We start from the raw sequence: 26,407 nt of genomic DNA, 5'->3' as shown, positions 1-26,407 counted from the left end.
TTGTCTGTCAGGTCTGTAAATGTAGGGTATCACATATTTTTTATTTGAAAAGTATACATTTGATTTATTCTTCTGAAATGTATTCGTTAAATAGAAAGTTTCCATGTATTTAATCATTTTGAGCATATTTTGATCAGGCGATCCCATGTGACGTCATCGCGTTTGTGAAGACCCCACCCAACCCAACAGGAAGACAACAGATTTTTTTATCGTGTTGATGTGATGCAAATTTGCGCCTGTCAACGCTAAGTAGTGACATTATTTTCGCCCAGAGGCGAACAGTTTAATAAGATGCCCTTATTTGATGGGTTGGGAAGTGGAGGAGAGAAGACTGCCATCGTCATTGACTTAGGAGCAGCATACACAAAGTGAGTATCAGTCGTTAGCACGCCTTGTTAACAGAGACAGTCTGTTAGCATGATATGCTAGCGGATATATTTGTTTTCTTAACTAACCGCTTGGCACTTTACATCTAATGCAGGGGTTAAACCTCACTAACACATGATACATGATTGTATACACCGGTAGTAAATGCTGTAGCGGTGTTAGCTTGTTAGCCACTCTGTCAATGCTAAGTAGACGTGTCAGTGTTTAGCTAGCGTTAGCTAATGCCAAATTAGAGCTGAAATAAAATCCAATAAGGACCTAAAGGAAAACAATTGTACTGAACGCCAGCAGCATCATAGCCAGCTACACCGCCAAATAAAGGTTTCTGAACACCCTAACTGCTCATGGGTACATTTCAGACAATGAGCCCATTTAAAGCCTAAACTTTATCACAATTATACTAACTCGAAATACCGGTATTTAGAGGCGTTTTATTATCTTGGTGGAAATTGAATTACTTGTGATATAATTGGAAAAGGCCAACTGAACAAAAAAAAAAAATCTAAATTTGGTTTCATTAGACCAGACAGTGTTCCTGTCGTTTGTCCTTTGCAAGATGAAAATGTTGACTTGTGTGTCTGTGTGAGTGACCTAAATAGTTTAATTTAAGCACCTGGTAATCTGAAAGCTGTCTGATACTAAAAGTCACTTCACCCGTCTTGATAGCTCACACATCTCCCCACATTTATGGTATTTACACTGAGCAAATTACTGGAGACCAAAAATGTGACAAAATATAAAATTCTTAATATATTTAGCTGGCAGTTTATATGGCTTCAGTGCTACGTAATAATAAATGTCATCTTGCTGTAATTTTAGTCAAAGGTATTCTTCAGTAAAGATAAGAAACTGGCCTGAGGCAAGTCACATGAAGACCAAGAGGAGTGTTCTCTTTTCCTTTTAATAATGATGCCTTTGTCTACATTTGACACAGGGCTGCACTGTTATTTTATTTACATGCAACTTACTAAAAGGATTTCGCCATTGTATAAAATGTTTAAAATGTTTGAGCCAAGTCTTTGTTCTTCAAACACAAATTGTTCCTCCTGCCTCATGTTTACATGATTTTGTGTTCGTACACTAAGACTAGTCTGGCTAGTAATATTATTGAACAGTCAAAATATACATGTACATCTTACTCTTCTCTCTGCTTCCTCTAGCAGCTCAGCTGACACTTTCCTTTTCTGGCAGATGCGGCTTTGCAGGGGAAACGGGGCCCAGGTTCATAATTCCGAGCGAGATCCGGAAACCGGGACAGCAACAGGTGAGATGCTGCTGTGCTTTGCTGAGTGTAAGCATTTGGAAGGATGTTTGGAAATTGCACAATATGTCATGTTAATGTGGTGTGTGATGTCTCACTTTCAGGCTATCAAAGTGGTTCAGTACAACATCAACACAGAAGAGCTTTATGTCATCCTCAAAGAATTTATCCATTTACTGTACTTCAGGTGAGACTCTGCTGTGTCAGTTATTCATTGTAAGCATAAGTTTAAAAAAAGGTTACTGTGGTATGTGTGCAGCAGCTGAAAGACAGGGTGGTCCAGCCTCATCACATTAAAAGTTTGTCTTCCCATTTGTCTCAATCAGGCACCTGCTGGTGAACCCTCGCGACAGAAGAGTGGTCATCATCGAGTCCATCCTCTGCCCATCTTACTTCAGGGAGACGCTCACCAAGGTTTTCTTCAAACAGTTTGAGGTATGAAAACCAAGCAGATCAGAGTTTATACAAGCTGCAGAACATGTTTGGAAAAAGTGTTAATGGGGAGCATGTATATACTAAAAAAATACAGATACAGTACAAGGACTGAAGATTGACAAAGAGTAAAGAAAGTCCTGCAGTAACACACTTCTTTTTAACTTTACTGACAACCTTTAGTAGTAAGTGTAAGCTTCAGTGTGCTAAGTGTTATTCTTTGGTGGTGTTTTCCAGGTGCCATCTGTGCTGTTTGCCCCAAGTCACCTCATGGCCATCATGACTTTGGGCATCAACTCTGCCCTGGTGATGGACTGTGGCTACACAGAGACGCTGGTGCTACCTGTATCCTTTCCCTGTCGTCCTGCAGACTCTTGTTTAGGGAATTGATTAGTTTGCTTTCTTCTGACCATTCTGTCACGTTGAAACTTCATCACAGGAAAAATTTAGACTGCTGTGCACAAATAGCTGTTCGTTTGGGGTTGATGTGTTACCACCTTAACTGTGTAATCAGGTTTATGAGTGCACTCCCATCCTGCCAGCATGGGAGGCGTTGCCTTTGGGAGGGAAAGCCATCCATAAGTAAGGAGCTCTAACAGATTTAAGAGGAGTGTGTGACTCTGCATGTAAAAATAACTATTTCACACGTTGTTCTGTGTTGATTGAAAATCTTGTTTCCTCCCATAACTGCATATGTCTGTATTTATTGTAGAGAATTAGACGGGCTTCTTGTGGAACAGTGCACTGTGGACACGGACACCACCACTGGGCAGAGTGTACCAGCTGTCATTGGTAATTACAGAAAAATACCATACACTGTGTGTCTTTGTCTTCTAAAAGGATGAACTTGGACTGCTGATTCATTTCACAATGCAGAGAGCAGGAAAATACAGTGGCTTTGACCCATTATGCATCATTTACTATTCATAAGAACTTGTTTCTGTGTGAGTGAATCCCTTTCTCAATTTGTGAATTATACATATGCGTACAGTCTATTTTAGAGTTTTCCCTCCACACTTTTTCTCGATGGAGGAAACCAAACTGAGTCATTGCGTTCAGCTGTGAGATTTACAGCTGCAGCAGAGTGAGAGAAGCTACACATATAGGCATCAATAATTAAGACAGACAGCAGGCCGATTCACTTGACTGGACTGTTGAACGAACTGTAGTAAGCAGTAATCTCTGGAAAGGACTGATTACCTTTACACTGTGCATGATTCAGGGAGAAAAATGAATGCCCAAAAGTCTGTACAGGATTTGTAAACTCTCTATAAAGGACCGCAGTGACAAAATGCCACAAAGTTTCTTTTCTTTTCCTTTGCTGCAGCGTCATCTCACTCATTCCCCAAACGCTGATTCAGCTCCATCACAAATCTAACTTGGAAGTGAAATGAGCAAAATGGAAATGGTTTTATGCACAAGTGAACCAAAGAAAATTAAGTTTCACTTCAGTCATATCTCCTTTTTATCTTGTGTTCAGGGACCATCCCAGAGGAGACTGTGGAGGATATCAAGGGTAGGTTTGACTGAGTTGTTTTTTGTTTTTAATTTCAAAACTGCACGTCTCTCTTGGCTCCCGTGAGGGTGATGGATCACCACATTATATATTCTCTTCAAAGGCAGCATTCCCAAAAGACAACAACTCTTTTACTGAGACTGTCGCTTCTTCCTGTTTACCATTCTTCCACTGGAATATCAGCGTAGCAAAACTGACCTGCCAAAATGCTATGAACAACTGAAGCGAACCGACTGTGCATACCACTCCTGACTCCATATATGACAGCCCATCTTTAGTAGGCTGCAGCTCTTTATGTTGAAACAAGAAAGACTTTATGTATAGTCTCATTCAATGTCTTCAAGAAAAGTCTGTAAGTTGCTCAGATGTTGTAACCTTTTGATTCATTATCGGTCGTTGACATTGCCGACAGTCATTGAGGACATTGGTTGAAATGTTCATCCTTAGTTACAGATGTTCCTGTCTTTTAGTTTTGGTGTATTATGCTCATTGGTTTTGTTTGGTTTCCTGCAGTCCGAACATGCTTTGTCAGTGACTTGCAGAGAGGCCTCAAGATCCAGGAAGCCAAGTTTAACCTGGATGGTACAGCGGAGGTAAGTTAAATGTTGTTTGTGTACTGGCTTTTGTGTGATAGTCTTTGTTTACACCCAAGTAATGCACTGCTGAAGATTTATTTACAGTTCTTCCTTCTTGTGAATGTGTTTGCAGCGTCCAGCTCCTCCTCCAGATGTTGATTACCCTCTGGATGGTGAGAAAATCCTGCACGTCAAAGGATCCATCAGGTGGGTCATCAGATGATGCTGTTTATTTGAACTGAGCCGACAGACCCAGAGATTTAGTTCTTTGTTTTTTTACAAATGCTTTAAAAACTACAATGTCTGTAGTCGTGTTTCTGTTTGTCATGGCGGAAGGTCTTTCTGTAAATTGAGATTGTGTGGTGTTAATGTCCTCCTTGACTTTTCGCTTGTCTCTGTGCTGTGCATCTGTGGGACAGGACATTGTCTTTTAACCTGCTTTATTTCTGCACTGTGTCTTTGGATTTCTGTCCCAAGTTGTCTTTTATTTAGATTTTCTCTTGTTTTTCCAGGGACTCTGTGATGGAGATCCTGTTTGAACAGGACAACGAAGAGAAGAGTGTGGCCTCTCTGATACTTGACGCTCTGGTCAAGGTAGAGAAAAGTTATTCATCCTGTATGCCTTGGCATGTGTGAGGGGCAAGATGTTGCGTTTATGTGCAATCACTTACTTGATGCAGCCTGAACTTTAATTAACTGTGGAAGATTTAGACACAGTAGAGATGTACATCAAAGGTTCAGTCAGCTTCTCCTTGAAGGCATTCATGGTGTCGCACAGAAAGTGACTGAAGTAGAGCTTGAAAGAGAAGTTCAAGTCCTCTGTAGTTTCTCACCTCCTTGTTGGATTGTTGGTTAGTTAGAAAAACTGTTGGATGCAGCCCCCCTAATTAGGATGTCGGAGAGATGTGAGGGTTTCAACCACTGTTCGACGATCCAACAGGCACTTCATTTGAAGCTTGACGCCTTTAATCAGAGGGTCTAGTATCTCTGTCTGCACTGGAATCCTATTCATTTTAAAGCATGAAGTTTCACCTGTTTTAGCGCACGCATGTTGCAGCAATATAGTATGATCTTACACAGCCTTCCATCTTTTGTGCTTTGGTTGCCATGATTTCATTTGGTTTTTGGCCTCACTAATCTTCCCTTTTTGGTGGTTATCAGTTTGAATTAGTTTACGCCTGATGATCCTGCTGCAAAGCTTCAGTATCTTTGGCAGGAGGAATGCAGCAACCCAGTTTTGTGCTCCATATTGTACGGCTGAGATGAGTGTACAGTTTGACTCAGTGTGGTTGCTATGGCGACACTCGCCATTTCATGCAACTTGGAGCAGTTTTCGGTTGTTCCATGTGGGGTTGAAGTCAGCTCAGGACGGCCTAATTCATCTCAATAGGTACAGCAGCCGCGGACTTTGATTGTAGCAGCAATACATTCAAACCCTGATCTGTGCAGTACTCTGTGCAGGATATATTGATATTGATATATCATTAGGGCTCTACACACCAGAGAAGGCACTGCAGTAATGTCCTTTTCAGCTACTTTCATCCATCACTTTTTAGTTTTAGTCTGTACCTGTCCTGAAATCCAGAAAGTGCTGTCCTGCAGAACTGCTGCTTCCTCCTCCATCTTTTCTCCTGCTGCACTGATACTATGGAGATAAGTGATGATTGTTTAGGTTTGTTTCTTTCATCTAAACTGTTTTCATTTATTCATCTAAAAAAATGTTTACACTCTGGGGTGGAAACACAGGTGATATCTATGTAAATGATCTAATAAATGTGTGTTTGTGTTTCCCTGTAGTGCCCCATTGACGCACGTAAGGTGCTCTCCGAGAACCTGGTGGTGATCGGCGGCACCGCCATGCTGCCGGGTTTCCTCCACCGTCTGCTGGCAGAGATACGCCTCCTGGTGGAGAAACCCAAGTACAGCGACGTGCTGGCCAGCAAGAGCCTGCGTATACACGCTCCACCTGCCAAGCCCAACTGCACCGCCTGGCTCGGAGGTCAGATATGAGATTTCATTTAAATATTCATCACTACCTGCAAAAACCATAACATCAGCCCTTTTCAGGTTTTTAAACAAGAAGATTTTGGAAAAAGATAGGTTTGTGTCCTCTGATACAATTTAGAAAGCCCTCTCATATCGTCCTCTGCTCAACAGGCGCTATATTCGGGGCGCTGCAGGACATCCTGGGCAGCAGGTCGGTGTCACGAGACTACTACAACCAGACAGGCCGCATCCCAGACTGGTGCTGCTTGAGCTCCCCTCCTCCCGAATCTCTCTACGAAGCAGGAAAGACCCCTCCTCCACTTATGAAGAGAGCCTTCTCCACAGAGAAGTAGATTGTATTGTGACATAATTCAAACCATGTACTCTCCTCTACTCTACCTGATAGAACAGTTCAGTAATCTTAAATGTAACATCTCAACACTAATCTTGTTCAACATCTAGATGTTTGTCATGTTTTTGTATGCACTGATTGTGGACTGTTTGATGATCAGGTGAGCTGGTTTCCGACATTACCAGACAGAACAGATCTTGGGATTTAATGCGGTTACATTGATATTCTACAAAGATTACTGTGTTTGAATTTCAAGTAGGTCCTGTGCTACATGCAGCCACATTGAGCTGAACCTGTACGTGCTTACTCTCACTCTCACTCCACTTTGTTCTGGATTTTTTTTGGCACTTGAACTGAAAAACACATCATGCTCTGCAGAAATGTTTCAGAAGTTGAGCTTTAGTCATCTATTTGTCAGCAAAATGGAAGAACATGTTGCAAAACTTTGGAGAAAACCAGCGTTATTCCAGTGTGATGTATGAAAGTGTGGAAATCTGACTGTGTGGTTTTGACGGTAATGAAAAGTTTCACTTATTTATTGTTTGGACTTAATGAAGGCCTTGTACACTCACACAGGTGTTCTCAGTTATTTCAGCTAATAAACAGCTTTTCGTGTTACAGTGGAGTGGAGGCATCCTGGGACTTACTTCTCATATACTTTTACTGCCTAAGAAGTGTAGCACACGTGACAGGAGGTTCAAGGAGATGTCAGTCAGTCATGGTCTGACCCTCCACACAGTCCTGAGAAGCAGCTTATCAAGCAAAATAACTGAAATCAGTTGTGTGTCGACCATAGTTGCTGTTGTTTACAGACTTAAACACATCTTCCAAACAATGCCATCTTGCTCTGTGACCTTTTAAATTCAACAAATAAATATTCAGCATCGGAATTCTTTTGTCCTTTTTATACTAGAATGGCGCATAGTAACTCAAATATATTGTAAAGAAATTAGTTTGAATCCCGTCTAGTTTTCAAATGAGCTGTTGCGGGTATAGCCGCAGTGTCTATGTTTTCCCCCTCCGCTTGAATCTCTGAGCTATAAATTGGCACAGTATCATAGTGAAATATCATGTTTCATCAGGCCTCACCTCATTCTCAGTTTCTTAACAATATGTAGGAGGAAACACTGGAACAGCTGCCAGCATCCCTGTGGCTGTAAATACAGTTAACACATATCTCACTTCCAAACCAACAGTAAATGCAGCGTTCATATGTATATATGTATATGTATGTATATATATGTGTGTGTGTGTGTATATATATATATATATATATATATATATATATATATATATATATATATGTATATATATGTATGTATATATATATATATGAGTTTACCTGGAAAATCAATGCAGAGTAAGTTGCAACCTGCATGTAAAGTAGAAATATAGTTAAAAATATCCTGACACCCTTACTTTGTGTTTTAGTTGCTGTACAAGTATAATCCTTGACGAGAAAGCATTTGTCCTCGTCTACTCTCTTTATGGAGCTTCACCCGCCAGCTCTTTTCTCTTAAGAGGTGAAAGTATATTATTGGTAGAACCAAACTGCACACAGTGTAGGTCGCTTCCCTTGTTCAGCTACTCAAGAAACCCCCAACAACACTGTTAATGTGTGCATCCCAGAATGGAGATCGCATCTGTTTGGCCTCGTGGGTCACATTCATCACTCAGTGTTGGTCCGTCTGGCTACTGTGGGCTTGGGAACCAGTAGCGTTACCCACAATGCACCTGCAGCTCAAGACTGGCAAAAAAAAGTGTGGGAAATCAGATAGAGGTTGGATTCTGATCACAGGCATAAAAATAGGCATAAACATTGAAGTGGAGGAGAAGAGAAGACGGCAGCCATCGATCTTTAGATGAATGTTACGAGGTGTTTGTCTCTCCTGTGTTTTTCAGTGACAGCAGTAAAGCCCCAGCAACCCTTCAGGTCTATGGTCAAACAGCCTCCCCAAACCATTCTTTTGTCAGTGCGCATGATTTTGTTGATTTGTAGGTGAATAATCGTGGCTTCCAGGCTTAAATCTCTCTACAGTTCAGTTTCATCTGTGTCCATGTGATGTAGGGTTCAAAAAAAGATGCATCTATTGAGCCTCTGTCAACTCCAGAGAGATTTTGAAAATGAAAATAAGAGCTTTATTATCCATATGACCTCCCACCTGTGGACGCAGGCCACAACCTCACTCAGGTGATCCTTTTCTGACCATATAACTAAAGGCAGCCAGAGCCTTGCCCACATCTGACGACATAGAGCTATACAGTCCGACCTGCAGCCTCTGCTCCAGCTGAGGGGAACCCCATCCTCCCTTGATGGGGACTGGGACTGGACCATCAGTGTGGTTCCCAGAGACAGGAAGCAGCAGCTGTCTGTCTGACCTCTGGCTATCGGACTGGGAGTCTGTGTGGGAAGGGGAAACCCCCACCCCACCCCAGAAAGTGGGGTGAGCCCTGCCTTTAAGGAGTGCTGGCAAACCATTTCACTGGAAGACCAGGAAGTTCAAGAACAGTCCACACGCCCAAATCTGTGTTGAATGATGATTACACACCATCTCCAGGAATATTGCAGAATACTCTGTTCATATATTTAGTAATGTCATGTACAAGGTGGCATAAACACGACTTTTCCTACAGGAGCACCAAGCTGGTCCACCGTCACACCCTGCAAGGAGCGGGAGGCTAATGTGGTGAGAGGAGAGGAGTCATCCATCTTGGTTATCATCTCCTCAGAGGCTGTTTTTCCAACGTACACCAGCCCAATAACCCCGTAAATCACACTGGCTGTGATACACATCTGAGCCCTCCCAATAAACATAGGGGCACCTGGGTGCTTGTCATTCACGCCCTGTAGAATGAGCAAACAAGAATCGTGATATGGCTGCTGTCAGTGAACCTGTAAGTCATTTTGGGAAGTGAGCACGATCAGGAATCAGCATTAACTGTAAATGAAAGCATCAAACCACAAGAAGTCAGGTATTATGTAATAGAAAGGCTACATTTATTCACAGCAGTTGTTTATAGCTCTCATACCAGACACTTACTGATGATAACAGATATGTTATCTCTAGTAAACATATGATGTATCAGGAATGAAGGAGGGTACCAATGAGACATTCTGCTCATTCTTGCAGTTTCGGCGTTGATAACCTCGGCTCTGCTGCGTTTGTGCCGAGTCTAAACAGGCAGCCCTCTGAAAGCCCAAGTGCACAAACAGTGCCAAGGAGCCAAACTGCTTAAACTAGGAACCAGATGCAGAGTGGACCCAGAGTGGCTGTGCGTTGGTAGTTAGTGCAGAGATGCAGGGAGCTCCTCGTGCTGTGTCCTGACCCTGGCAGACAGTGTTTCATTATCACAATCAGGCCAGGACAGAAGAACGAGGGGACTTCAAAGCACCACATCAGCGTGTTGTATCATTTAACTTCTTAAAGACAAAACAAGAATACTTATACACTACATTTTTTTACTACATGATGTACAGTTTTATATATTTTGTTGCATTTTTCCCCATGCTCTGGGCAGCCATTGATTTTCATTAATTTCTGTATACATGTTGCTGTCCTGTGAAAATCATGTATCTCCAAAATGTCAACTTTTCACAAGTCATGAACAATAGCCATGTTTCCAGCTTTGTGCCAGTGAATTTTTCACACAAACACACAAAATTCAAAATCACCAAAACAGTGTATGCAAATTAGTTGGACACTTTCTGAAGCTGCAATCAATGTATTATTATTAATATTAAATGTTGCGTAGTGATGCAGTTTAAGTGCATTTTTATTTGAAAGGTCTGCACTGTCTTACCTCATTATGGTAATGAAACTTTGAGAAAAAAACTATGCAAACTTAGATCACTGTGACAGATTGCACAACTCCAGCACATTTCAAGAGTTTGCTAATAGATTTTGAAATAACAGAAATAGATGGAAACCAACAGATGCCTGGAATGGTAGGAAAATAAAACTAACTGACAAACTTGAAGTTCACTGTGATGAATTACTCAACTCAAGTTTCAAGAGTGTGCTAATAGATGTTGATATTGTACTGAAATTAATGCAAACCAATGGGTGCTTGCTAGTAAAAATACAATGAAAATACAGCAAACACTGCATGGTTTGAAAAGTAGGTATGGTATGGTCCTTTAACATACTGAACACAAAAGGCCAACTCTGCAGTGGTAAGACCATACAGTAGGTGATTAACTCGGACTGCAGGGCATGAAACTACATAGCCACATTATCATGTCCTAAACAGTTCAATATAATACAAATATAATACAAATCTACAGACTTAACAGTCAAGACCAAATGTACCTGTTCAAAGTGTTTCATTAATCATGACTACTTTCACTATTGCAAGTAAATGAGTTGTGTTTATTATAGTTTAGGCTGTTATATTGCTAGTTATGGTGATTATTTATATAAATTAATTATTGTTTATTTATATCTTGTGTACAACCTAATAACTTTATTTATATAGCACCTTTCAAAAACAAAGTTACAAAGTGCTTTACAATAAAAACAATCAATGAAAGTAAATAAGATCCAAAACACAAGATAACAAGATAAAATGATAATAAATTTAAAAAATAATAATAATAATAATATGATGATGATGTGTGTGTGTGTGTGTGTGTGTGTGTGACACGGAGAGACAGACAGACAGTTGGTGATCATTTACATCATCTTTTCTCTTGAATTTTAGTTGCAACAGTTTCTTGTTGATCAACAGCTGCACATATATATTCCATGGTTTGGCGCGCGCTCTCCATCCCAGCTCGCGCACAGCGACCAATCAGAAGCCCGGCCGCTTCACAGCGCTGCTATTGAGACTTGTTCAGCTCTCACTGACCGTCCGCAGACCAGGGGAGGTGACCCGTCTCTGGCGCTATGCAAAGCTTCATAGGAGTCTCGCGTCTCTTATTGGTTCTTCTGCCGCAGCTCGTACCTGCGCAGGTAAGTCAGCAGATTTCAAAACACGCCTTTCTGTAATGTTGCTAATAGCAAGCCACGGTTTTTTTTCTTTGTTAAGATTTCAGGTGTTTTGTGAACAGTTGTGCCATTTATTAGTGAAATATTTATGATATATATATGTATTTATCATCGTGACGTTTAATTTGAAATCCAGTTTATCCTGTGGTGGTTTGCATGCTGAGTGATGCAGCATGAGGAGACTTAATGTGACTCCTATTAGCACCTCACATCTGAATGGCAGACATGTTTCACTGTGAGAGGACACATCTGTTCCACACTCCAGACTTTTTACACACTATCTGTATTTTGACTGGCTGTGCCCCACCATGAAGATACCATCTGCATTTAGGGGTTTGGGAATCGCAATGTTTACAGTCATGTGTTGACTGAACCAGCCAGCTTCAGATGCAGCTGCTGCATGACACTGATCCAGGTTCAGATATAGCGAGAGAGGTGTGCAGAGCTACATGCTGTACGTGAGAACACCAGAGCTCAGCTGGAGGTGCATTTAGAGAAAGTTGTGGTTTGGAGACTCTGCAGCTCCAGGTCCTGCTCCCATGGTTGTGATGAGGGTGTGTTATCCTCCCCATCTCTTTATGTTTTTTTGCACAGGCGCTCCCTCTTTTCGTAACAGCATCTGACCCCAGGCAAGACAGACACATTCAGTATCACCCAGCAGGGAGCCCACCGCACAGTGTGAATATGCATTGCAGTTTATGTGGGGAGATTATGAATGGGACCTGAATAGCAACCCAAAATCCATAAAGGGTGGCTCTCATGCATTTAAGTCACCCCAAAATATTGTGAAATGTAATTTTGTTATTATCCAGGGTGCATTTCATCCGTCCATATACTTGTACTACACAGAGTAGTGTCAAGAAGCGAATCAGTTTTCACTGTGACAGTTCAAACGCAACTGAACGGGGAATATGCGCATTAAGCCTCCAGAATCTAAGATTTGAGGCACCGAGAGCCCCATTTTTAAATTGCCCTTTTTCAAAATGACTACACCATTAATAACTGCGGAAATGACAACTTTTAAGCCCCAACTGGCTGTTGTATGTAGTTTCCAAAATGTATCCAAAACATAGGTTGTCAAATATCCCCAAATTTGAAGAAAAGATCAAGTCTGGACCTCGATAAATACTTTGATTATTAGACTCTAATGCACGTGGTTCTATTGTTGGACGGAACAGTACAGGCTCTTCGGGTTTTGCCTTGTATTTGGCACGAGTACAAACTCACTTACAGCAAACATACAAATAAAACAATAAAACCTACTGTGGTTCTACGTTTAGGAGACAATGTTCCCATCAGTGTGAGAGGAAAGCAGAGTCAGAACCAGATTGTTGATATTCAAAAGAAGAAGAGAGCCAAGATCAACTTTGCACTTGTGTTTCTGCTCAATTTGGCGTTCAAAAATCGGGAACATTGCCATCGTGAGTTTGGAGGCCGGGTTCTGAGAACTCAACTAAATTCACGCTGTGTCATGATACCTTTCAGTGCTGCCTTTGTTTTAACCGTGTTTATTGTGTGTTAAAACTCCCACGAGAAAAGGCAGCAGCTATTCTTTGCTGTTATTCTTTGCATGCTTCTTGTGATAATAAGCCTTCTAGTATTACAACAAATTGAGAAATCAAGTGCGTTTTTGTTGTCGGCTGGCTCGTTTTACTGCTTTTTTGCTGGTTTGCAAACAGCGGCACAGTGGTACACTCCTGAAACCATGCTGCATCATTGTTTTTACTGGATCATTGTGTGTGCACTGCCTTTTCTCTGCCACAAGAGGGCGCCCTGCAACTGCTCAATAAACCCACTACCAGTGCATCAGAATCAGAAATACTTTATTGAATCCCGGGGGGAAATTATATAGTGCCGGTGCTCCCATTCAAGAGCAGAAAGTTGCATAAATTTAGAAATGAGAGTATGTACAAAAATAAGATATAAAAACAAGGAATACAAAATAAAAAAATATACACATTTACAATATCTAAGTGAAAAATAAAAGTAAAAAAAAAATACAATAACAATATATATATGTATATATATGTATGTATGTATTGCAGTGTTGCGTATGAATAAATATGTATTGCTCTGACATTTAAAGAATAAATAATGAAGTAGTATATGTGAAATAGGTCCAGATTCTATCCACTTCTATCATGTTCATTTCTCACCTGTACTGGTTTCCTGGTTGTCTGTATCCTTACAACCATGTTTGGCATTGATGTTAAGGCTTTTGTCAAATTATGTCCATTTTAACTTAACTTATTATGTATTTTGCAGATTTCACACCCTCCAGAAGAGGGTCACTCAAGAGGTAAGGGTTGTGCTCTTGATCATACTCAAGCGAATAGGTATTTCCACCGCTTGCAAATGCTTTAAAGGCTAAAGGTTCAACCCGTCTTGTAGTAATGGCATTCCAGGAGGTGTGGGCAAAGAGCATGTGTCGGCCCATGGAGCAGCTTGTGGATGTGGAGCAGGAGTACCCTGGAGAAGTGGAGTATATCTACATGCCTGGTTGCGTACCACTTTGGCGATGCTCCGGTTGCTGCGGGGATGAGAACCTAGAGTGCCAGCCTACCCTTGAACGCAACATCACTCTGCAGGTGCAGAGCAGAAATGGTTTATCAGAAATACCTAAAGGGAGGTGTTAAAAATGCACTTCCTGTTTACATTAAGTATATGGCCCTATATGCACTTTTAGTTTTCCCTTTCTTTTGTGTCTCAGGTGATGAGGATTCATCCCAAGATATCTATGCACCACGTGGAACTCACATTTGTGGAGCATCAGAAATGTGAATGCAGGTAAATTACCTATTATTTTTAATACCGGATGCAAATTGAGATTTTTGTAACTAACCGCCAGTTGTTTGTGTTTTCCCCCGTTGTTTTAGAGCTCGTCAGAAACTTCCAAATAATAAAAGGTCAGTAGAAAACCCTTTTATCTATCAGACTTGATCACATCAATATCTTCATTGCACTTTGCTCTCTCTCCACAGCAGCGCTGAGTCTATCAAGAACCGACCTCGGAGGAGGAAACACAAGAAGACAGCAAACGGCTGTGGCAAGTAAGAGATGGATTGCCTCCCTGTGGTGCACACACACACTGTTTCATGATGTTTGGACATTTACGGCTACATTCATCACCATTTCCTCCACACTGTCAGACAACCAAGGACAGACAAGATCACACAATATCACAATATATTGTCTGCAGTGTTGCTCTTCTGTTTGGCAGGCCTGTAATCCACCGGCAGATAAGGCCACAGAGCGTTTGTAGCACAATAATCCAAGGCTGCTGATAGTTACAACCTAGGACTGCCAGTGTGAAGGTGTAGGCTGAAAATAACCAGATTCACACATCAAAAATAACAAAAAGAGTACCTGAAAAAAGAAAAGAAAGGGATCAGTAACGACTGGTGATGTAGGGCAGTAAACCTCTTCATCACCCCATTGCGTTATTTTCTATGTCACATTCTTCTCCTCGGTAACAAGTCACACACAGTCACGTCAGGCACTGCATACGTCATTCTATCCACATTGAAATAAGTCAATATGTACCTGACTCAATCAGAGATACACTGGAGATAAAGGTGCAAGGTGCTGCAGTTCATCAGCAGCAGACCTCAACTTGGGACTTAAAATTGAATCTGACCGAGGGATGAATCCAAAAAGCAGCCAAATCTACTTTCTGCACAAGTGGAAATATCTTTTTTGAGGTGGAATCCAATTAAATTTTAAGCCCAAGCAATTAAGTCCAATAGCAATATCACACCCATTATTTTACAGTCAGAAGAAGAAGAGTTTTATGTGCTGTGAGTTTGGTATTTTGTTTGTCTTTTCACGTAAAGGTCATAAGGGCAGCATTTGTCACAGATAATCTCTCTGTGCTTCTCTCCCCCTTTCTTTCTCTGTCAGTTGACAAGGGAAATTGTTGTGTAACCACTTTTGAATTAGCGTACATGGAGAATGAGATGCCCAAAATAATAATAATGTGTACTGAAAAGGCTACATAATGAGGTTTAAAAGTTTAAAGCTGCATTTTACAGGTTTGTAAAGTGTTACAAAGTGGATATGTTATAAAGGCCACATATGAAGATCAGTTCAGCGGTCAGTATTACTGCTCAGCCTGTGAAAACAATTGTGTAACGTCTTCTGTGGCTTCAGAGGGAGCTTTCTAAAGTCTGTGGAAATAACCCTGATGATGTCATATCTCCGTTTGGGCTCGGAGACTGCAAATTTATAACAGAAAGCTTGTGTTACAAACTGGGGACGTGGAGATGTGGCCATTTACCAGGCAGATGCTGTCCAGCTGATATTGGAATCGTAGGATTTTTAAGACGATTGATCCACACTAGGGACTGAAAGTCAGGACATCTCAGTCTCTGTCGCATAAATCTTTAGAATTCTTTCCTTAACTTGTCTCTTACAAGTCCCCTAACTTTATGGAAATGCAAAGTCTATCTTAAAACAACTACGTCTTTCAATGTACATATGGGCATGAGAGAATTGTTTTTAAAAAAGTGAACCTATCCTTTGAGCATTGAATAAAGATCCTCAGTGTCCGTTTTGGAAGCTTCACTACTGGCTTAGTCACTGAAGCACAAAAACCTGAATAACAAGGTTTGGTTTGAAGTGGGTAGGATCTGTGCTCTGTCTGGTGAAAGCTCGGTCAGCTGTTTGAAGAAGTGACTATAGGCTTTCACCATCTCCTCTGATAAGAAGGAGAGTGAGGAGACATCTTATCCTGCAGCCTAAACAGTGTTGGAAAGAAATCCATCCTCTGAATCAGCAACGCTAAAAGCCGCACGTTGGACTTGAGGTCATTGTGGGATAGGGCTGTGTTCGGTGGCGGCCTGTAGGTTTTCCCACATCAAGTATTTTTTCCACTGTGTAGGAACCTGTGTGGCCATGTTGTTGTCTGGTAAAGCGCAATACAGAGGTCCATTATTTCATAACCCCCTCCACCCCATCTTTAGTGGTCAAGGGACCACACAATGCAGAGTTTTTAATTTCTTCCAGCAGATTCAGAGGGTCTAGACTGTATGATGCCACCACTGAGCACAAACTGAACTGGAGTAAAATATCCAACATTAAACCTGAGGGAATAAATATTCCCTTTGATGGTTTCATGTTGGCTTCATTCTTGTGACAGCCTCAAAGTAAATGTTTAGGATTCCACTCTGCAATGAGAAATGTCACGTCACGCAGAGGCTCTGTCTTGTGGGACCTATGACCCCATGGGCCCCTGGGCCTGTGCCCTGTAGGCCTGTTCAGTAATCCATCCATGTAAGTGTCAAAATTATCATTTGACTGATGACTTGTTGTGCTGAGATTGCATTGGAGCACATTAGCAGGTCTCAACCTTTAGAGTCCACTTGCAATTTGGAAATAGTTGAGAACTTACAAATTTAGGAAGCTCATCTGTTAGTGAAGAGTGACTTAACTCCCTCACAATCTCGATAATATTCACACAGATGTGTTTCATAGACAGACCGTTGTACCAATGTCATGAATTGTTTATTTCTGTCTTTTCAGGTGCCAGTTCCCTCAAACCAAGATAAATCTTCACTGATTCACACGCCTGTCCAAAGCTTAATTTGGAGGAGTGACTTTGGAATGGCGAACAACTGCACATTTGTGAATTGATCATATCTGACTATTTATCTTCTGTCCATACATCTTTCCTCATCCAGTGTATCTATCGGACATCAGACTTTCCGTCTTGTCCATCACATTCTTTTCTTTTTTGATGAATTATCCCAGTGAACAACCACATCTGCAAACACCTCTGGCCCTAACTGCTGTTTTTAACGAACCAAAATCAATTTTCCAATTTTGATGTGAAAAATCGTGTTGATTTTGTGTGAGGTTTTAAAAATAGGCATAGGATACAACAGATTCAGAATAGGTATAGAGGTATTGGGTAGTTGCCAGGGGAAAGGATTAAGGCCTCCATCCATCCTGAAGTGTTCACTGATTAACTGTCAGATCAATGGCAGCATTCACAGACAGGCCAGAGACCTTCTCCATGACTTCTTGTTCCTTGCGACTTTTGCAGAGTGACTCCTGTCATAATTGTTATGACACCAATTCTTTGCTGGTGCACAGCTACAGACACTGAAAAAGAAAAATGTGACTTTCTGTAAAGTGTTGTTTCCTCTGCCTAATTATGGGACATGATACGTTCATTAAATAAAAGGACTCCAAATACAAGGAACCTCTGTTATTTACATTTGCATTGGGTGACATGTGACAACACTGTGAGCTATTTCTCTGGCTTGGCTCTGTAGTAACATTGTTAGCAAAGCACAAGGGCTAACTATCATCCATTGATTCGTATTGCATTCACAGCCTTTCTGAGACATGTGAGATGATAGAGGTGTGGATAGATTTAACAGCAAGTATCGTATTTCACATAACAGGATGATCAGACTCGCAACACAACTTTGTGTACTTTTGAAACCTTGCCACCTCATCCTCCATTTTTGTTATTGCAGGCATGGCAACGAGTTGTAAGATTAAAAGTAATGTAGTTCAGAGCAGCACGCCGGCACGTGAGGACGCTGTGTTTACTTCTTCAAACATGCAGCAGAGAAGACGTACTCGGCTTAGGTTAGGTGTAGGCTATTATGTAATACACCAGAACACTGCGCTTGAAACGTCACCTCCCCGACATCCCCGAAAGTACACCGTACAGTGTACAGTACACGTCCTGACTGCAGGACGAACACAATGTCCTTAACTTGCCACACATTTGGCAGCGGTCACGTTTTTCAGCAGCTGGCTGCGCCGGCCAATCATAAACCAGGATATGTATCAGTGGGCGGGCGTAGCAACCTAAAGAATGTGACGTATCTGATACTCCAGACGAGGCCACGCCCCTAACTACCAAATATGGCAGAGTGACTGTAACGAATATCCTGCCCCATGCATCTTTCGCTGTTCAGGAACAATTTTCGGTCGATGAGCGTAAGCACACGGGCCACCCATTGCCTGCTTTTCCGTCATGACGCTCGCCGAGGACAATTAAACTGCAACGGTTAACGGCTGCAGCCACCTTGCTCCGCATGTGACTCGTACAGAGGAGGGGCGGTCTGTCTCGTGTATTGTAATGTGGAACACCGAGTTCTAGTCGACGGAGCTGTGCAGCAGTAGCAACGGCCACACCGAGGAAGAGAAGTCGAGACACAACAGACAATCGAGCCCGGCTGCAAGCTCGTATCCCTCGGCTTTGAAGACAGCGACGTTGGAACAGCTTGTGCTCGTAAAGTACGCGTTGTTTTGTGTTTCTCAAACGTTTTGTGATGTTTTTGTGCCTACTGCTACTGTGTCCTTCGTGTCAGTTAACGCTCTAATGTAAGCTTTGGATCTACCCCTTGTTAACTTAACATTAGCGTTAGCGCGTAACGTGGCTAACCAAAGTGCTAACTTTAATTGTGCGTTCGACTTGTTTGCATTCTTGTCAAGTGTTCAGTTGGTTTTAGCTAGGTAGGCCGTCATATATCAAATGTTATACTAATAATAAGTAACTGCGTTTTCTATATATTATCTATATACACAAGCCTCATTCTAAAATGTAGTAACGTTTTTTATTCAATTGCGTTAATCGTTCAAAACTAGGACATGTTACTGATAGATATGCTGTTTATGAATAAAGGATTGCCAAACGGGTAATATAGGTTTTCATTTGTCATTACACTCAGGTCAGAATGCAGCTGTAGTGCATCCTTTAAGACCAGGAAGAGGCTTTTGTCTTGTATCCCAATATTAATATAACTAGCGTACACTACCATATCTTGATAGAGATATGCTGTCCAGCTTTTACTGAACATGTCAGCTAACACCTTTGTGTTTTGATATGTAAAGAAATACACAACTCCATTGTCTGTCATTGACATGAAAAGAGGGTCTACTTAGTGCCTTTTGATTAACAGCCTTTGGTTTGTTGATGTAGTTGCTGTGAGAGCTTGTCGAGCCAAGGACATTGTCAGTACAGCAGCAAAGATGAGCACCAAGAGGAAGGCTGAGAGCCACTCAAGGGCAGCAAACAGACTACGCATCATGATGTCTCGAGACTCCCGGCCTGATTCGGAGAGAGACTCCGGATTCTCAGGTTCGACCTTGTTCTACCACAACTTTATATGCGTAGATTATAAGGTATCACTTAATTGAACCCCAGTTATTCTTCTTCCTTGTTTATAGATGTAAGCTCGGAGCACACAAGCACAATGGACCCCACAGACTCTGAGGATTCACCCCGCCCTGTTGTACAGCAAGGGCCGCAGACTTCTGACTCAAGGCCCCAGGCCTCTCAGCTGGCTGTGGTGGGAGGCTCCTACTCCAGCCTCTCTCCCATGATCATCATGAACAACGTCCTCCTCAAGCAGGTACGCTGTTGCTACTCTGCAAAACCATAACCCTGTATCTTAAACCTTATAACGTCTTAACATTATCTGTGTGGATGAACGTGTTCTTCACTTACACTCAGGTTCAAGTCTCAACCTTTTAACTTTAAGCAGGTCACGACAGGAAAGTTGTGGTCCAGTTTTATTGCGCCTGTGTTTAACTTGAATGTGTCTTCACAGTCCAGTCGCAGCTACCTGGAATGTGTCACCAAAAAAAGAGACCATTCACATCAGGTTGTGACTAATTGCTGACCAACAGCAGACATGTTAAAGTAAAGTACAAGTAGCTCAAAATAAAATTCCGATTTTATTAAATAAAGAAAATACACATTGTTGGCATAATTTGTGCGTTTCTAGTCTTGAGTTATTTTTTAGTATTTCACATTTGTACTAGTTATACCTCATTTTGACAGACACAATGATGCAGATCTAGCCAGCGCCTGCAGTTTGTCTGACTGAATGGACTGCACGTCAGTGCACGTCACGCAACCCTCCTCCAGATGAGTTGAAGGGGGGTGACCAGGCATCTCTATTGGGAATGGAAATGCATTTAGTGATATTAACGTACAAATGACCTGTGACAGCTGTCTCATGAATGGGTACAGTGCAGGTTGAAAGTGTGTTCAGTAGACACGCATCATACGCTAATCCCCTAAAGGGGAATTAGTTGTCATAGAACAAGGTAGCTTTAGGTAGCTATGTGGCCATGGCAAAACTGTGTGAGCGGTGGTGCTGAAACTATTTCTGACAGTTAATCAACAGATTATTAAAATTGTAGAAAAACTATTGACTTATTTGTCAAGTACAAATATCATATGTGTGGTTCCCGTTATTATAAATCTTATAATTTATGGGTTCATTGGCTGATCAGTAAGTAATCAATTTTAGCTGGAATCTCTGCTTTGTGGAAATTTCTGATGTGTGCTTTTCAGTACGTGCTTGTGAGGTATCCGCCTTTTTAAAGCTCTCAATTTTGACTGTTGCCTTTGCAGCCTGGAGATAATCCTCCTGCTCTGAAGCCCTGGTTTAGTCCCACAGTGGAGGTGGTTCAGCCTGTGGTCCAGCAGCCTCAGGTGGTCTTCCTTCAGCCTGTGGTCTCTCGTCAAGCTTCCCCTGCCCCCAAAGAGGCCTCCTCTAGACACCGACGCCCTAAGAAGTATCTTCCAATCCTGAAATCCTACCCCAAGATTGCTCCACATCCTGGAGACAGCTCCAGTTCCTCAGGCAGAGGAACGGCTTCCTCATCTTCCGTGTCAGAGAGAGGTAGCAGTTTGGCCTCCAACCGCCAGGACCACAGAGAGAAGCAGCAGAGAAGTCTGTCTGATGGTGCTAGTAACTCTGGCTCAACCACTCCCAGTCTTTCTGCGACCTCCAGCATCGCGTCTCCTGTGCTCCACAGCCGACTTTCTCTCCACACAACAGAAACCAGTGCCAGCAGTGGTCCTGCCAGGGAGAAGCCTTCATCAGCTGTCAGCCAGGCAGAGTTTACCAATTCCCTGTCTTTCACTCACACCACTGGCTCCAAAAACCAGACATTCCCTGTTCCCCAGAAGGTCACCCAGGAGAACAGCGCAGGAGAATATGACCACAGTGACAGTGATGCTGATACAAAGAGGAAGCGCTTCTGCAACACGTACAACATCCTGAGCAAATCTGGCCTGCTAGACATTGCACTCCGCACCAAGGAGCTCCACCGCCAGAACCGACGCACCCAGAATGACCTAGACCGGCTTAAAGAACATACAGACCTCTTCCTTCAGGCTCTATGTAGCGGTGACAACAGCATCTGTGTTAAGCTGCAGGCCAGCATTCAGGAGGAAGACTGTGAGAAAGAGAGGGAGAGAGCTGCTCAGACCAGTTTAAAGGCAGATTAGACCTAGACTAATGTAGAGAGTAATCCTTTAGACTGAGATGGGGAAAGGAAGGCCAGGGTTGGGGGTTGGAGCATACAGAGACAGATGGACTGAAAGTAATGTGCTCCACAATACACCCCCACCCCCAGGCTCTCTCACGCAGACAGTGGGCTGTGGCCTACATTTTGGCTCACGGCTGCCTTAGGGCCCTGACACAACAAGCTGACCTCTAAGAATTGGTGCAGACTTTTTGTTGCCTCGCTTCTTCTGTTAAAAGTTGCACTTGAACTCATCGTGAGACTACAGCTGGTGGCCAGTTGACCGCCAACATGCACATACATATGTTCTGCACCTGTGTGAGAGGAAATATTTTAGTCAGCAGTCTGTATTTGTAATCCAGGAAACATCACGGAAAGCAAAGCAAACTAAACTGTCACAGAATTTGTGTAGTCTCGTTGTATGCTCAGATTATTAATTGAGAATATCGACATATCGCCTTTTTGAAAAGTTTCAGTGGACATTGCACACTTTGCTTTGCCCTACCCTGATGTTGATTGAGATTGAGAATATCGACATATCGCCTTTTTGAAAAGTTTCAATGGACATTGCACACTTTGCTTTGCCCTACCCTGATGTTGATTGAGATTGAGAATATCGGCATATCCCCTTTTTAAAAAGTTTCAATGGACATTGCACACTTTACTTTGCCCTACCCTGATGTTGTCAGGTGAAAAACAAGATGAGACCACACTAGGTCAGTCAGAGAGCTCTCTAATTGCATCAGTCGCTAATTCAACAAGCTTAATCAAACCACACATAAGGTGCGAGTAGTGCCATCAGGGAAGAACGCACTGCAAAAACTATGGGCAATGGTTAGCCACACACTTAAAAGTGCTGCCCAGTCGCCAACTGTAGGCTTGGTGTGTCAGGGACCGAAGGTCAAACAAGGCCAGAATTACAGCTCACTGTTCTGCCATACTGAACCCGCCTCTTTGCTGCACAGAAATTTTTTGCTCATTGGCAGTCGAGACCCAAAAGCCCTGAGAGGTTTGGATCTAAGGCATGAAGGGATGAACAAATACAAAACTTTTTCTTTTTTTTGCTGAATGCACCATACAGGCTCTTACAGAATCTGAGAGCTTGATTAAAACACCTAAGACTGGATATTAAAACTTTAACAGTGCATGACACATTGTGTGTACACAATCAGAATAATTTTATGCAGCAGTTACAATAACGTAAAGTCGATGATTATATCGGGATTAAGGAAATGTTCTCATGCCACCTTGAATGTGTCCAGAGGCCCTTGCCAGTCAGAATCTTTTAAATAGACAAACATGTGCCTAAAGTGTCTTTTTTTAGTTCTTGCTGCATTTTAAAACTTGATGTGAAAGATTTGGCACATCCCATTGATGGTTTCAAGTTTCGCATTCCCATCATGTTGATGGCAGCTGTAATACAGTGCAAACTGGCTGGAAATCAAGCTCTTAACAGCCATTAGGTGCTTCCCCGATAACATCCCAGTGTAAAGGGTTCTTCCTATATTTATATAGGATTATATAGGGGGGTTATACAGTGGTGTAATTTAATATGGCAATACTGTCTAACTTAAATACAGATCTTTTCTGTTTTAAGTTCCTTTCTGTTTTCACCTGTATGAAATATTAATTGTGTGAACCTTTTCAAGTCCACTAAGACAACCATCAAATCAGGTTCAACTTTCAGCCTCATAAATCCAGATTTTTACTTCCAGCAATTACAACTTGCAAATTAGGAACACTTGTGGAGTTTTGTGATGCTTTATTATTCATTTTTAGGGTATTTATAAACGATGGCCTTAATAACCACCCAATGTATGTCATAGAATTTTGCATTTGCAATAAAATGATCTGTAGCAGCTCTGAAGCAAATTCGGGGCAGAATTTAATGGCAGCGATGGAAGCTCATTTGAGTCCTCTTGTTTACGTTGCAGTACTTGAAGTGCATTGTGAGGCATCATAAGCACTCCACCAGTGTACACACACTATTCCTTAACATTTACATTGTAAGAATTGTTTTTATTACTAGCAGGTTCCTCAGAATTTAACACTTTGTCTTTAACTATATAATAATATTTGATGTGATGATAATGTACTTGCTGTGCTTAGGTTGACTTAAACTGGCTCATGAGGAACATCTCAAGTAAGGGATAATTTATAGTCTTTATATATGGTCTAGTTTTTTCATGTGCACTTGTGAGGGTCATGTATTCTGCAACAAAATGTATGTCTTTGTCACATAAACTCAGAAGTTTGGGTTCTTTTGTGATTGAATTGTGGGTGTTATGAAAATAACATCTGTTTTGTTTTATATATCTCCATTTTTATTTGAAGGGACTGGAGCGCACTGATTTAACTTTCAGCTTTTATTTTGTAAACAGACTGTCCCTCTCAGAATCAGTGGACATTTTCAGGCCACAGTAGCAGATGATCTGATCGTCTGTTTCAACAATAAACGCTGTAAATGAATCCGTATGTTTCAGATTTTTACAGATTTGATGTGTATTTAGGGTCATATTCCTACTGGAAAACCACGCTGTGTCTAACATTCAGCCCGCTGGCTGATAGTTTGAGGTTGCACTGAAGAAGTTTGAGGCCAACTTATTTACACCACCCAGTTTCTTTTCTGCAGTGCACTAGTTCCACTGTCAGCAAAACAGACCCAGATGCATTGTAGAATCTTTTTGGGGTTGACTGGCTCATCTCCCGGTGATTATTGTGGCCAGATAGGTTACCAAACCCAAACCCAACCAAACCCCTCCAAAAGTATATTTGTCAGCCCATGTAATCAGCAGCAAAGTAGAGCTTCTAAGTTTTTAAGGTTTGTTTTTGTTGCACAGTTGCTCCTCAGCTGATGTTTGTGTAAAACATTCTGCATAGTTACACTTTTATACATGACCTGTTTTCTGGTGGTTCCCGGATTGCATCTGACCTTACCAGCCAGTTTGTAAGGTTTAGTTTTCCTGATCTTGGAGTCCACTGTTTTAAAATTCCTGACTTGTGTAAATCTGATATCTGCTTCCCCTGTATCTTCAATGAGCTCCATGTGTCTTCCTGCTATAATGAATGTGGTTCAAGCTAACGAGTGCAGCTAAACTGGCTCTTTTTGCACAGACACATACATTTTCCATTAGTGTTCAGTAACAAACACGAACAAACTGTTGAGGCCATGTCACAATAACATTGTAGACTTTTTTATAGCAAAAAAACATGCTGAATGTACTGTTTTTAATCCAGCAGATGTTCAGAAGACCCACAATTCATTCATGAAGGAACCTAAATGTGTTTTTTTTGTGTTTTTGTTCTAATGATGCATGTTATCCAAACGTCAGAAATAGAGGTTGCAGAAATAAGTGAAATTCTTACATGCCATGACCTACGCATCTCTTTCAAGTGTGTGAACCTTACCACCTCAGCTGTAAATCTTTTTTTAGTTCTCAAAATCAAGCTACAGTTGGCTAATTGCAAAATCATTCTTGATGCGTGGAAAATGAAAACAGAATCTTTTCATGTGGCTATAATATCTGTGCTGTTGTCACTGTAATAGATCAGTTATTTGTTTTAATACCACGCGTCCTTAATAAAGGCCTTATTAAGACATTGAAGCCAGGACAGCAGCAAGACCTCTGGCACTATTTTGGTCTTTTGCCTTGGCCAAAAACAAATGCCAAAGTGTTTGAGCTCGTTTTAAAGCTGTCGCACATTCTTCAGAGTTTAGACCCTATCAGTGCAAATTTTCCTTTTTTTGATTTGACATCTCACACATTTACCTAAACTGTAAATGTCTATAATTATTACTTAATTTGACTCTTTTTTGGAGACCAATTCCTCCTCAATCAGATGCACAGACCGGTGCTATATTCCTGATATTAATGTGGATATTGTTCTTCCTTAACAGGTCAAATGGTTTGATGGCCCCCTTCTGAAATTAGATCTTGCTGTTCCGATACTGGTCCACTGCCAGTGGGATAAATGATGGTACTGAAATATCAAAAAGGTCAATGAAGTCTTGGCTGAAAATAGCACAACAATGCTGGTCATGTCCATCTGCAATCACCTTCTACCATAGCACGTGTATCTATTAGAGTGTTTTCCATCAGCTCACTGTCATTTTAAGTTTTGTTTTGTTTACATGGATCCACACCGCTGTGGCTACTCTTTCTTGGAACCTGTCCATGTGATTGAATATCACAAACCGTATCAAACCAACCATGAGTCTATTACACATGCTACACGCTGTGTCATAGGTTGTTATTACCGTTGTTGCGACATGATCATGTTATGTGACCGCAGTTTTCTGTTTTCAAAACGAGGTTCATTGAAAAGGAGTAAGGACTGGCTTTGCTTGTACAGTGGGACATTTGTAATTTTACACACTGGATTTTGGGTTTTATATGTAAATGTTGGCAGCTTTGTTTCCTCTGTGCATTTCAGTCTGTCTTCTTTCATTTTAAAGATGCTGATAATTGTTTGTGAAAAGGATTGTGATTGTTTTATCAAAATGTTTCAGTAGCGCACCAACAGTAGTGATGGACAAAATGACCATTTGCCCAAATAATTGTTGTTGTGTTTTTTAAAAGTGAAACAAAGGAATTGTGGTGGAAACATGATGGATTCCTTTAGTGGAAT

At 41.5% G+C, this 26,407-nt stretch overlaps 3 protein-coding genes across 3 annotated transcripts; all 3 read left to right on the top strand.

Moving 5' to 3' along the window:
- The first annotated feature begins 220 nt into the window (after positions 1-220).
- Positions 221-7,399, top strand: actr10 (actin related protein 10). Its single transcript, XM_070925743.1, has 13 exons — positions 221-368; positions 1,579-1,651; positions 1,753-1,835; positions 1,975-2,083; positions 2,318-2,425; positions 2,595-2,662; positions 2,793-2,872; positions 3,561-3,596; positions 4,110-4,189; positions 4,305-4,378; positions 4,684-4,765; positions 5,969-6,170; positions 6,329-7,399. Exons 1-13 carry the CDS (start codon positions 292-294, stop codon positions 6,508-6,510), a joined length of 1,254 nt encoding a protein of 417 aa, XP_070781844.1. The 5' UTR covers positions 221-291; the 3' UTR covers positions 6,511-7,399.
- Positions 7,400-11,395: 3,996 nt separating this feature from the next.
- On the top strand, positions 11,396-17,064 carry LOC139302577 (vascular endothelial growth factor A-like). Its single transcript, XM_070926282.1, has 7 exons — positions 11,396-11,461; positions 13,763-13,796; positions 13,889-14,085; positions 14,208-14,284; positions 14,374-14,403; positions 14,479-14,547; positions 17,018-17,064. The coding sequence occupies exons 1-7, from the start codon at positions 11,396-11,398 to the stop codon at positions 17,052-17,054; spliced, it is 510 nt and encodes a 169-aa protein (XP_070782383.1). The 3' UTR covers positions 17,055-17,064.
- A 1,556-nt stretch (positions 17,065-18,620) lies between these two features.
- Positions 18,621-22,114, top strand: cipcb (CLOCK-interacting pacemaker b). The gene is made up of 4 exons (XM_070925833.1): positions 18,621-18,751; positions 19,437-19,595; positions 19,685-19,869; positions 20,880-22,114. The coding sequence occupies exons 2-4, from the start codon at positions 19,487-19,489 to the stop codon at positions 21,759-21,761; spliced, it is 1,176 nt and encodes a 391-aa protein (XP_070781934.1). The 5' UTR covers positions 18,621-18,751; positions 19,437-19,486; the 3' UTR covers positions 21,762-22,114.
- Positions 22,115-26,407: the final 4,293 nt, after the last annotated feature.

This window comes from Enoplosus armatus, chromosome 19, assembly GCF_043641665.1.
Source record: "Enoplosus armatus isolate fEnoArm2 chromosome 19, fEnoArm2.hap1, whole genome shotgun sequence".
In the NCBI taxonomy this organism is placed as follows: Eukaryota; Metazoa; Chordata; class Actinopteri; order Centrarchiformes; family Enoplosidae; genus Enoplosus; species Enoplosus armatus.
The sequence above is the reverse complement of the archived record's forward strand: the minus strand, read 5'-3'. Positions and strand labels throughout refer to the sequence as shown.